The 12,609-nt window shown below is 39.9% G+C and overlaps 1 protein-coding gene across 2 annotated transcripts; it reads left to right on the top strand.

The window, feature by feature from the left end:
• Positions 1–4,225: 4,225 nt before the first annotated feature.
• Positions 4,226–11,449, top strand: rad51ap1 (RAD51 associated protein 1). 2 transcript variants are annotated; one of them, XM_080886794.1, is made up of 9 exons: positions 4,226–4,475; positions 4,570–4,616; positions 6,608–6,737; positions 9,875–9,981; positions 10,064–10,147; positions 10,233–10,367; positions 10,454–10,639; positions 10,720–10,875; positions 10,974–11,449. In XM_080886794.1, the coding sequence occupies exons 1-9, from the start codon at positions 4,459–4,461 to the stop codon at positions 11,099–11,101; spliced, it is 990 nt and encodes a 329-aa protein (XP_080742920.1). In that variant the 5' UTR covers positions 4,226–4,458; the 3' UTR covers positions 11,102–11,449. The 2 variants fall into 2 exon arrangements, with proteins under 2 accessions (XP_080742920.1, XP_080742919.1); XM_080886793.1 differs by having other exon boundaries at positions 10,717–10,875.
• The last annotated feature ends 1,160 nt before the right edge of the window (positions 11,450–12,609 follow it).

The following is a 12,609-nucleotide window of genomic DNA, read 5'->3' as shown; positions in this document are numbered from 1 at the left end:
AAATAACAACACTGCAGTCTCCACCTGCGGAACAACCATACAGGGGCATGGGTGCAGGGCTCAGAGAGCCCCACACAAACTACCACTCTGAGATGCTATAGAGCGCATAATGATGGCATTCACATCAGTGGTTGAGGGGGGGGGGAAACTGCCTCCTGACCACTTCCAACAAACAAGCTGAAATTAAGACCACTGATGACCTCACGGATGCCAACTAGGCTAGTAAACCCAACTGGATGCCTTGGTCCAAAATAGCCTAGTAATGCTGCCTAGTGTTGCCAGAGAAAGAAAAAAAACAATCTTTATGAATTTTTAAATATGTTACATAATCCACAAATTAAATCTAACAAGGATTAATTTGCATAAGTAAATTAGAGAAACAGTTACCCCAAATTTCCCTTGTCCCTCTGGACCTCGTTACTCATGTCTTTCATGCATAGAGCCAACTGCTGTAAAATAGTTACTCAGTTTGGGCTTTGTTACAGGGTTTGTTATGAATTAGAGCGACTATAACTGCAGTCTAAAATGCAAAATAATTATCTTTATGTTTTACATTTTTGACATTTTAACCTTGAGATTAATTCACAGACTGTACACCACTAAAACATGCACAAATGTGCAGTATTACCTTTTTTAAAGACAAATTATCATCACATAGCTTAACAATATAAACCCATATAACTGCCACTAAGCTCACTAACAGGATATTTCTACTTTTACTTTAGTTTATGTAACAGTCTTTCCCTCTTTAGCGGTCATGTGACTTTGTTTGGGAACATATAGGATTTAGACGTGGTAATTTTAACTGTAGCAGCATATATTCTAAACATTTCCTACAGTTATAAACGGATGTATACGTGTAGATGTGCCAGAGAAACGTGACTGTCGTTTCAGGATTAACTTCGGCATTTTAAGAGAATGCAGGGGTGTGCTCAACCTGTCATTAGTAGCACCGGAATAAATATAATATAAGCATGTATATATGTGTGAATGGAAGCGTTATGTTGTGACCGCAGTGTTTGCATGACTGGATCTGATATTTTAGTCGTGGCTGTAGGCAGTGCTGGAGGAGTTTAGGAATGCGTGACCACAGGGCCTTTTGGCCCCGTGGATGCATGTTCTCCTCCCTTGTCTGGGTCCAAAGGAGTGGACCATCACATCCCTGGTTGTTCCTCAAGGTCCACTGTGTGACAAACCGCAGCCGACAGCCACCCACTCACAAACTAGAAAATGACAACCCTCGGGACAGCTGCCCTTCTCTTGAATGTGCAGTAAAAATGGAGGGATTTTACTTTCATTGCACTTTAGAGGGAGCCGTGATTGCTTCCGCCCTAAGTGTGGGCGACTGAGTAGCAGAGGACATGTCAGGTTCATGTCAATCAGCCAGTCAGAGTCTGTACCTCTGTGAACCAAGACAAGAAGGCATTATGCTGCCATCTGCTGGTAACTTGTCTGACACGACTGATACTGTCACTGCTTGCAAATGAAGAAGCAGAAATGACTCCTCAAAGTTAACTTTCATACAAGATGATGGCTAAGATGCAATCCAGAAACCACAAGTTTCCAGAGAGATGTATTTGATCTGAAATATATTTAGCACAGATGACAGTTTAAAAACACTTTTTTAGACCATTTAAAAGATATTAGTCACATATATTTTTAAGTAAGTGATGTTTATTTCTTCATTCTAGTCCCCCACACACACCTACATCTGCACTTGTGCAAACTTAGGCTTGGCAGCCTAGTACTGTAGGTGTGGAATGAATAACTACTTTAGACTAATTTGGCATATTAAGGGAAGCAAGACACAAGGTGGCAGGTAGCATATGTTACACCAAAGTCTCAAAAGCTAAAGTTTCAGATCCTAAAGTTTTTGCTTAATTAAGCGCTGATCTTCTGCATTAATCCCGGACTAGACTGAACCAGTTTCTTGTCTAAATGATTTATTTTAAAAAAAAGACGTTTGTCAGCTCTCTGTAGCAGAATTCTTCAAATTGTTGCAAGTGCACTGAAAAAGAAAAACGTTAACCTAAGACTTCCTTTTCAGGGTAAAAATATGGCTTTTGTTTGCCTGTCTGTCTACTGGATTATAAAATTCACACAAACTGATGGAAAAGTCCAGGTCACTATATTTACTGTAAACCTGGGTCATTTAGTCTTGGGCTTAGAGGGGCGATCGTGGCTCAAGAGTTGGGTGTTTGTCTTGTAATTGGAAGGTTGCCGGTTCGAGCCCCGGCTCAGACAGTCTCGGTCATTGTGTCCTTGGGCAAGACACTTCGCCTACTGGTGATGGCCAGAGGGGCCGATGGCACGATATGGCAGCCTCGCCTCTGTCAGTCTGCCCCAGGGCAGCTGTGGCTACAACTGTAGCTTGCCTTCACCAGTGAATGAATAGTGGTATTGTAAAGCGCTTTGAGGGGTCCCAAAAAGCGCTATATAAATGCAATCCATTATTAACTGCAATCTTTGATTAGTTCTCGCATATCGAATTTTGGCTTAACTACACAATAGAACCACAACTGCAGTCTCTGAGTTCCTTTCTATTAATCATTCCTAAAGACATAACTAGATTCCTTATTTACTCTGTGTAGAAAGTAATTTGTTATATTACTTACTTGCTGTAGTTTGAGTTACACCCCAGTATCAGCTGTCATGTACATGCAAGAGCAAAGATCCACCTTGTAAAAAGAAGGAAATACAAAAAATCCTTCTTTTATCATTTATATTTCTTTCATACATTCTTATATAGTTCTATACTGTGTATTGTGTATTTTGTTGTACAGTTATTTTATTCTCAACTTTAATTTATATATTTTATCTTATTCTTTCCCAGTTAAATTTACCCTTCATTCTAATTTGTGTTGCACAGTTATTTCATTTTTAACTTTAATTTTTTATATTTTATTCCTTCCTAGTTAAATATACCCTTTTTAATTTTTCATATTTATTTCCTATCTTATTCATAGCCTTTTCCTTTTTTTTCTTTAGATCACGAGCAGTTGTCTAAGCATTTCACTGCATATCGTACTGTGTATGACTGTGTACGTGACAAATAAAATTTGAATTTGAATTTGACATGATTCTTCTGATTCATTTAACTGGAGACAAACTGGTTGCATTTCAACCTGTATCTGAAAGTCTCGTACTTACAAAACAAGAAAAAAATCCAGCAAAGATGAGATACGCATCTGGCCCCTCATTTGATCCACCTACTGTTCACCGAAGCCTCATCAGAAATGGTCTCAGTGAAAGGGCAGCTGTATAAGGCTATTTTAAGGAAAGATGGAGAAAAGGCTGAGGTATGCCAAATTACAAATAAACTGCACTAAAAATCAGTGACAACAGGCCTGATTGAGTGATGAATGCAAATGTGAAATTTTTGTCTCAAATTTTTGGAACTGTTGTCAGGAGGTTAAGACTGAGGTTCAACAGTGAGTCTACAGCCATCTGTAAAACAGTGGAGGCTGTAATGGTTTAGGGCTGCATTTCAACCTGTTGGGGATCTTGTCAAAATTGATGGACTTATAATTGCAGAAAAATACTGTCAGATTTTGCAATATCATCTGGAAAGCATCTGATTGGCAACAGCTTAATGTTTCAGTATGGCAATAATCCCAATCTTACCTAGATAGAAAGGTCATGGATTCCCAGAGCCCGGGCTAAAACATTACTGAAACAGAGTGGGACCAACGAAAGATAGCCAACATCCAAAGAAGAGGTTTGAATGGCCTTCACAAAGCCTGGAGAACTATTCCCGAAGAATGAACAAGAAAGATTGTCTAAGAGAGTTCAGGCTGTGTTGAATAAAGGTGCTCATACCAAATATTGATTTTCAAACTCTGTTTTGCCTTATATACGGCATTTGCACGTGTGTTTGCACATGTTTTAATAAACTGATGTATCTATTCACATTTCACATCAAACTATAGAGAAAAATGAGGTGGCACAAGATTTTTGCACAGTACCAAGCCATTTATAAGCGTTAGACGGGCGAACTTAGCAAAGCTGCGCCAAGCTATTTGAGTGAAGCAGATTCGACACCTTAAAAAAAACGAGTTAAAAAGAAAAACAGAAAATTGTCTATTGCTTTCTGATTATTTCTGATTTTAAAGATTAAAACAGGTTGCCGCAAACTGACTCTTCTTCTGTATTCTTTTGTTTTGTTTAGAAATAAACGAATCTGCTTCCGGTTTCCGGTAGATTGGTAAACAATTGACGTCACTTCTGGTCCGTTCAGGCGGGCTGTTTGAGAGCTCGGGGACCGACGTACCTCACGTTAAGCTTGTGTAACTAAAGTTTTATAGTTTACGGATAGTCCAGTTTACAGATAGTTCACGAAAAGTGACACTTTAACTTTGTTACTGTGTGGAGATCGAAAGCCTTCACGCAGCTGGAGGGAGTAGTAGTGTTGATTAGCCGTATCAATGCGGTTATTGTTAGCTGACTAAAAAGCGAGCTATGGACCGACCATCTAGGTAAGCTACTGCTTTTGTCGATGCCTGGGTAACCTAGATCTGGTGATGCTAAAAACTGTTTGTTTGTTGTTGTTTTTTAATTGTTGACACACAGGAAGACAAAGACTGTGAATTACTGTGAGACCAAGGACTTCGATGATGGTGAGTAAAATTGAAAATCTGTTATCCTGGCCCATTTGATCCACAGTGTGATAAAGAAATAGCAAAGCATAGCATATCATGTCATCATTTTATAATCTTACATAAAGCATTTACACAAGGACGTGTAGGTTCGTTCAAAAACGAAATTACACCGCTTTGAAATTAGTCTTTAGTATCAAAATGTGTGTAATATACTAAAGATATGACTGCTATTCTATATCAACAGAAAAATCGAGGCAAATTTACACAAGACAATTTAAAGTGCTTTACAGAGGATAGAAACAGAGAAACTGAATGTGAGGGTAGACGAGTTTAAATACCTGGGGTCAGTTTTCTAAAGCAAAGAGAGGTGAAGAAGAGAGTGCAGGTAGGGTGGAGTGGGTGGAGACGAGTGGCTGAAGGGTAGCAGCAAGAGTGAAAGGGAAGGTTTGCGAGATGCAAGTATGGTTTTGACAGGAGTTGGAGTTGATGATGCTCAGATTTTTGTTGGAGTTACAAGGATGGATACAATTAGAAATGAGTACATTGGAGGGACAGCTCAGGTTGAGGGTATGGAGACAAGATTGAGATGGTTTAGAAATGTGAAGGGAGGGGGAGGGGGTGGGGGCCACAGAGACGATTCGTGGATGTAGTGAAGGCAGACATGCAAGAGGGTTGGTGTGACAGAGGAGGATGCTGGGAATAGTGTGAGATGGGTCGGATCTGCTGTGGAGACCCTTAAAGGGAGCGACTGAAAGTAGAACTGCATACAAATTTAGATAAATAAATTAAAACTTTATGCAAGTTTTAATGACTTGCTTTATGATATATATTATTGATAAGCACAGAAATATTAACATCTTTATGACGGATCTGTTGGACGTTTTACTGTGATCTTTACATTTTGTTTACTATACATTGTATAAACTATAACAGCTATGCAGATGACACACAAATATATATCACAATGTCACCAGGAGACCGAGGCCCTGTACAGGCTCTTGGAAATGCATTGAGGAAATCAATGACTGGTTGTGCCACAATTTTCTCCAGCTAAACAAAAACAAAACTGAAGTAATAGTCTTTGGCGCCAAAGAAAAACGATTACAGGTCACCAGAGAACTTCAATCTATACACCTAAAAACCACCAACCAGAGAGAAATTTGGGTGTAGTGATGGATGCAGACCTAATCTTAAAAAAACACATTAAGACATAACAAAGTCAGCTTACTATCACCTCAAGAATATATCAAGGATAAAAGATCTGATGTCTCAACAGGACCTGGAAAAACTAGTCCATGCATTCATCTTTAGTAGGCTTGATTACTGTAACAGCATCTTTACAGGTCTACCTAAAAAATCAGTCAGACAACTACAGCTCATTCAGAACTCTGACCAAAAAAGTGGACCACATCAGTCCAGCTCTGAGGTCTTTACACTGGCTGCCTGTCCGTCAGAGGATAGACTTTAAAGTTCTGATGCTGGTCTATAAAGCTCTGAATGGTTTATCACCAAAATACATCAGTGACCTCCTGACCCAGTATGAACCTAAATCCAGGTTGAAGACTCACCTGTTCTCAGCTGCATTTGAATAAAGCACCAAATCCGCACTATTTTACTTTTAAGCTTAAATTTCAAAACTTACATTTTAACTACTGATTTTATCTACTGTTCCCTTCTTCTTCTTCTTTTCCATTTTAAATCATCCTTTTTATTTGTTTTTTAATGTCTCTGTAAAGCACTTTGAATCACCTTGCTGTTGAATTGTGCTATATAAATAAACTTGCCTTGCCTTGCCTAGATGTCTCGTGTTAACTTGATAAATCGCAGTCACTGCAGTGGTGTGATCAGGAAAAAGACATTGCAACAAAAAACGTGTTATTAGATACTGTTGCTTTGCAGAAGACTCTTAAATTCCAGGAAACCTGTAGTACAGTAGGGTGCACATGTGTAATCCAAAGGACTCCCTTTCCAGTCTTAAAAATGGTATCTTTGTCCTCATTTTGTGATAGATGAGGATTTTGCCTGTGTGAAGGCCCCACCCAGCAAAAAGGTCAGGGAGGATGTGAAACAAGAACAGAAGAAATCATTAAGCAAGTCCTCCAGTCAAGAGGCCACCTCACAATTAAGCCAGAAGAACAGGTAGGTGGCGAGTTAATCTGACACTGGCTGTGACAATCAGGTAAGAGGGCTCATGAAACCTGCTGTGAATAAATGTTACCAGTTTTACTGCTGTTTAGTTTGTTTCCAGCAGAGGGCGCGCCACTTGTGTATATCCTGCAATATTGGGAAGTTTTGCTTCAGTCTGTTAGGCAGCTACAGGTTACCTATCTACCTGCAGGGGGCGGTGGTGCCACCACTCTGTGGGTTACTCTTGCTTGTGCTGCCCTTGGTTAATCCGCTATCTGCTAAGAATGAAGTTCTAAAGCACAAAAGAGCTGAAGTGAAGCTGAGCATTAAAAATAATCAAGTGTCCACTGCAGCCACTGTCTTTGCTTTTCATCTTGTACCTTTGCTTTTCTTTTTTTGCGTTCCTTTGTCGCTCCTTTCCCTGTTTTGGCCCACTTCTCAGCTCGTCAGCATTTGGTTGATACACACCTTGAGAAGCATGAAGTGGGCATGTATAGGAGTGCGTTTGCATTGGTTACTGTCAGTAGGCAAATATCTTTACAAACAGACACAAGCACAGTACCGTAAATGTATGATAATGGCTGCACAGGGAGAGTCTGTATTAATGTATTCGCGTATAAGAACTTTTTTTTTTCATACCGGAGAGAGTTTAAAGATAGAGTTACAGGCAGCAATGTTGAGAACAGCATTTAAAGAGGATAGGTTTATGTAACGTTTTCATCGTAATCTGAGAGTGCTTCTGTGCTGCAAACAGCCTGTTTCAAACTAACCTGCACACCGACCCAATTCATAGTTTAACATAATTCATTTTGTGCGTCATTGTCTAATGCAGCCATTCCCAAGCTTACAATGGCCGCGGTCCATTTTGAAGCCCAAAAATGTTAAGCGGCCCACCCAAGCCTATGGTCATCACATGGCCCTGTGCAGTGTTTCCTTTTAGCTGATCCTCTGAAATTACAGCTGGTAACACTAGTATAGTTTTTGCTCACTAACAATGAACTATAAGATGCATTCAAGATCCAAAATGGGCCCAACATTTAAGAATAACGTAGTATTTAGGTCAGATTCTTGGCTTACCTGCACTACCTTCAAGGCCCACCAGGGGGCTGCAGGACACACTTTGAGAAACACTGGTCTTATGGTTTGAAATTCAATTCAATTCAGTTTTATTTATATAGCGCCAAATCACAACAACAGTCACCTCAAGGCGATTTATATTGTAAGGTAAAATACTAACAAGCTAATGTCCACATTTGCTTATTTTAATCTCAGTCATTGTGGCCCTAGCAATGACAATATTGCACCACATGATGATTAAAAGGATTAAACTCACAGATTTTTGGTCTTTTGTTGTAGGTGTAGATATGATATGTAAAGAAATACCAGTCCAAAAGTAAAGCTACTCGGGTCTAGCGCCAGTGCATTAATAGATTTTCAAAATGGGTTCATATTTTGTTGAGATGAGTAGCTAAGCGCTGGAGATAAGCAGTGGAAATTATAACTTTGTTCAAAATTATGTGTTCATGTTGAGTTCATCACTGTTAGTTTAGATTGAGTAGGGGTGGGCGGTATAAATGGTATACGGTAGAAACGATATAAATTTGGCCAACAGTAGAGATTTTGACTATACCGCTCTACCGCGATAGCGCATGTTGATGGTGTCATCAAGCTGCGCCTTTTTTGGTCGAAAGCATTGCAGCGGCTGCAAACAATATCATCTGCAAATTATGCCGAGCGACAGTAATAGCAAAGAGACGAAGCACTTTTGGAATATGGGGAAAGCCAAAAACTGCGCTTCCTCCACTTCCGTACCATTGATTCATTAATGCTGAATTCTCTCGCAGCTGCTCTGTTCCCATGTTGTTGCAGTATATGAATGACTAACTTCGTATTGTGGATGGATTATCTCAGTTGTTCTCCTGACTGAAGATTGCCGTGGGCACCTCACCCGTGCCAAAGCGCTCACAGGCGGAGGATAGTCCTCCCCCCGCTGCTATCAGGGCAGGAGATGTTCACACCTATGCGTCCAAACTGCAAATGAATCGCGCATGAGCGAAGCCGCTGCTCCCGCACTGACTGTAACGCAGTCAGTTCTTCTTTTACTGTTATGCAGTTTTGTGGATCACAAGGTTTAAAACTACTAATAAACACACACCCACACACACAAAGTAACTCCACCAGAGCGCCAATTTCGGGTCACTTTTGCTGGTCCAAGCCCGGATAAAGGAGCAGGGTTGGAATTGTGACATTAAAAAACAATAATTCCTAAAAGAAATTTAATTTGTAGTTAATAAATTCTAAATGCATTTAGGACATTTTTTACTCACTTTCTCTTCCACAATGTTATTTCTCTCTCCAACAGCGTAGGTTGCAATTACATTAGCATGACCTATTATGCAAATTAGGCGATGACGTCATTTAGCGACTTCTAGCGACTTTTCGGTCAGCCAATAGTGATTTTCCTTACTGAGGAGTTGGCAAAACTGCGTGAGGCTCCTGACTACGGCAGCCGTAATGCTCCAGCAATCCATCAAGCCATGTGCCTTCATACCTTACCAAAGTCGTACTAAAACATTTTTTGACAGATTTCTATGTGCCGTGTACTACATAAAATCGGTTCGAGGTCAGAATTCATACATAAGGCACACTGTCGATCTTTGAGAAAATTAAAGGATTTTAAGTGTGCCTTATAGTGTGTAAAATACGTTACACAGAAGAAAAGAATATATCGCGATATATATCGTTACCGCACATGCTTCAAATTATACCGTGATATGGATTTTAGGCCATATCGCCCAGCCCTAATTGAGAGGTGCACTGGGTGTGCAGTCAGCTTGAAAGTAAGCAGTCACTTTTAAAGAATATACTGCAGACTGCGTATAAATGTTTGGGTTGAAGCCTCGCTGTGATGCTTTAACTCATTAAGGTGGTTGAATAGTAAAGCCATTCAAAGTCACTGATAAAATGATGACTGGCTTATCAGTGGGGATAATCGCTAAATTAAAACAAAATGTTGATTATGCTGAGTTAAATAAAAAAATGTCACCAAAAAGTAGTCTTTTCTTTTACATTTTTATCAGTTGTATTCATTAGAAATGCTCAGAGGTGAAAATCTCTAACATGGCTTGAATCTTGATTCATTTGTGCAGAAAGCCACTGGACGAAAAGCTGTATGAGAGGGATCTCGAAGCAGCCATCACGCTCTCCATGCTCAATAATGCAGGTGAAGTGAAGGACCAGTCTCATGTCAGTAGAGGTATGATTTGTTCTTTAAAATGATCAATACATTTCATGTGATCAAAAGGATGTTGGCTTAATTTCTTGATAAATTTATCCAGGAGATGTCAAATTTCCAGTAGATGAAAACACAGATCCAGCTTCTCTGCTCCTGTCCAACTGCAGTGTGGATGGTGCAGTTATGGGTAAAGTCTAGCAGCTTTATTTATTTATGTAGTTGAAGATTTGATTTCCTTCCCTCTGTTTAATATCATTATGGGTTTTCTTCAGGTTTGGACAAAATCACATCAGAGAAAGGGTCGCCTGCCCCTGCCAGGCAGAGAAAGGCTGCCTACAAAGCTACTGAGGAGCTGAAAAACAAGGATGGTGATGATGATGATGACTATCAACCCAAACTGACACCAGGTTACTTTGCCATAACTTTTTAAGTAGTTGTATCCATTTTTCGTCTTTCTTTTTGTGTCTTTAAAGTAACAATAATGCTTTTGCAGATTCAGAAAGCGATGAAGATTTCAGTGAACCATCTGAGAGCGAAGATGACGAGTTCAAAGTAAAGAAAGCAAGCAAGACTAAAAAGAAAGAAAAAGCAACAAAGAGTGAAAAAAACAAACAGATTCTTGCTTCTAAAAAAGAAAAGCAACCATCAAAACCATCAAAGCCTAAATCGCAAGCAGCAGGTAAGCCCATGAGGATCATCAGCTTTTGTCTGCGAATCATAATTTCACATTTGAATGAGTGCTGTTCCTTCTCACAGCAGCTTCTACCCCAGTGACAACACCTCCAACGGCCAAACCTGCCTCTAAAAGACCTGCGTCATCCTCCACAGGCTGCACATCGAAGCATGCAGCCTCTCTGAGCCCAGCAGCCTCCCTGAGCCCAGCAGCGGGAAGAATGCCCAAGTGGAACCCACCAGGTGCTGAATGACTAAACAGCAGCACAGCTGGAACATGTTCCTGTAAAATTAACTCAATTGAACATATTTATCAATTTATTTCTGTTTTTTCCTCCCAGCTCAAATTGGAAAAAGTCCCTCCACGTCCCAGAGTCCAGCAGTGAAGTCTCCCGGTCAGGGTCTGCGGCTCGGGCTCTCCCGCCTCGTTCGAGTCAAACCTTTGCACCCTAGTGTTGCAAGCCACTGACTGAACTGACCTCAGAGGTCAGGTCATGTTGTGGTTTTTAAAGTTTTCAGTTATTTTTACGCAGAGACTTCTAAATATTAATTTCTCTTAGTGTGATACAAAATGCACAATACTGAGAGGGTCTTCACCTTGAAGCTGATGGAGCTTAAGGGTGTCCTCTTACCCCTGGATGCTGTTTGAGGTTAAATTCTGAAAGTGTGAGTTCATGTCTGAAGTGTCACTTTTCTTTTCTTTTCTTTTTTTTTCGTTTTTTGGTCCTGAATTGTTACCTGACATGTTACCTCCACTCAAAGCACATTTTTTGTAAATCTTGTACATACATTTAAATAAACATATAAAAACAGGTTACATGCGTGTGCTATCTTTCCACACTTGTTAACTTTTTTTCTAAAACTGCACACATTTAGCCAAAAATGACTGACAGAGCGCCTCATAACCTTTTACATAATCCTCTAGAAATGCCTGTGCATCAGTCGTGCATCATTACAAGTTAGTACCACTGTATTATTTATGGCTACAGCAAGCTGGAATATCTTTTGAAAATCAATGTCATATATTTACGATAAACACTGCCTGCATTGTGATAAAAATGTTGTTTGTAATTCCTTAATTCCATTTGTAGTTATTTTGTTTCACTAGATGCATAAAAAGAAAGTACTTTATTGCTTTACAGGCTGCTGGATCAGCAAACTTCCAAAATCTCTTTTATAGAGGTGCTTACATTAATTAAGTGCAGCTTCTACTTTCCCTCTTACTTACTTTGAATAAATAAGAGTGTACTACTGTATGGTTTCACATGACTGTTGTTCCCAAACGGTGTATTTTATCCTCATCCTCTGCCATCCACTCACAAATGTGCTTGTTGATAATTGTCTGTGCACATGCATCATTGTTACAAAGGTCACCACAGAAAGAGCATAACTCTTCTGATGCCAGCAAACTACTTACTAGTAGCATAAAAAGCAACACTTATCTCAAGGTTTAACCCTGAAACAAAGCACAGCACTATAGCTCTACTAATTGACCCAGGCCATTAAACTTTGGTGGCTGAGTGGAGCCTGGCTCCTTGGGGAAAATGAGTGGCAGCTGAGCTCAACAGCGAGGCAACACACACTCATACAATGTGCAGGCCTGCTAGGGCCATAACAAACAGTCACGTGTCAGTGCCTCTGGGACTCTGAGAATTATGGCTGAAAAGTGAATACACAAAGGTGGATAAACTTAACACCTCCATACACACAGGATGCCTTTCCTAACCTTCCCTGTTCAATGTTTGCCAAATATATTAAGAAGTCTTTAACATCCAGTATACCAACCAAACAGAAGCAGTATTGGCTTAAGTTTGAATACCAGGAATTCAAAGGCACAGTTGTAATACTGCTATGACAACAATAATTTGTATTCTCTTGTGTGTGGCAGTTTTAACGATGAAAACTAAACCAAAAATAAAAAGAAGCAGTGTGTCGATGAAGCTAGTCACGTGCACAAGTGTATGGACAAAATCTGCA

Source organism: Rhamphochromis sp. 'chilingali' (assembly GCF_963969265.1).
Source record: "Rhamphochromis sp. 'chilingali' genome assembly, chromosome: 7".
In the NCBI taxonomy this organism is placed as follows: Eukaryota; Metazoa; Chordata; class Actinopteri; order Cichliformes; family Cichlidae; genus Rhamphochromis; species Rhamphochromis sp. 'chilingali'.
The sequence above is the reverse complement of the archived record's forward strand: the minus strand, read 5'-3'. Positions and strand labels throughout refer to the sequence as shown.

Excerpts from the sequence above, each read along its gene's own strand:
- rad51ap1 (XM_080886793.1), top strand. Across the intron at positions 4,617-6,607 it reads GACCAAGGACTTCGATGATG|ATGAGGATTTTGCCTGTGTG; the intron begins GTGAGTAAAATT and ends ATTTTGTGATAG. Across the intron at positions 6,738-9,874 it reads CAATTAAGCCAGAAGAACAG|AAAGCCACTGGACGAAAAGC; the intron begins GTAGGTGGCGAG and ends TCATTTGTGCAG.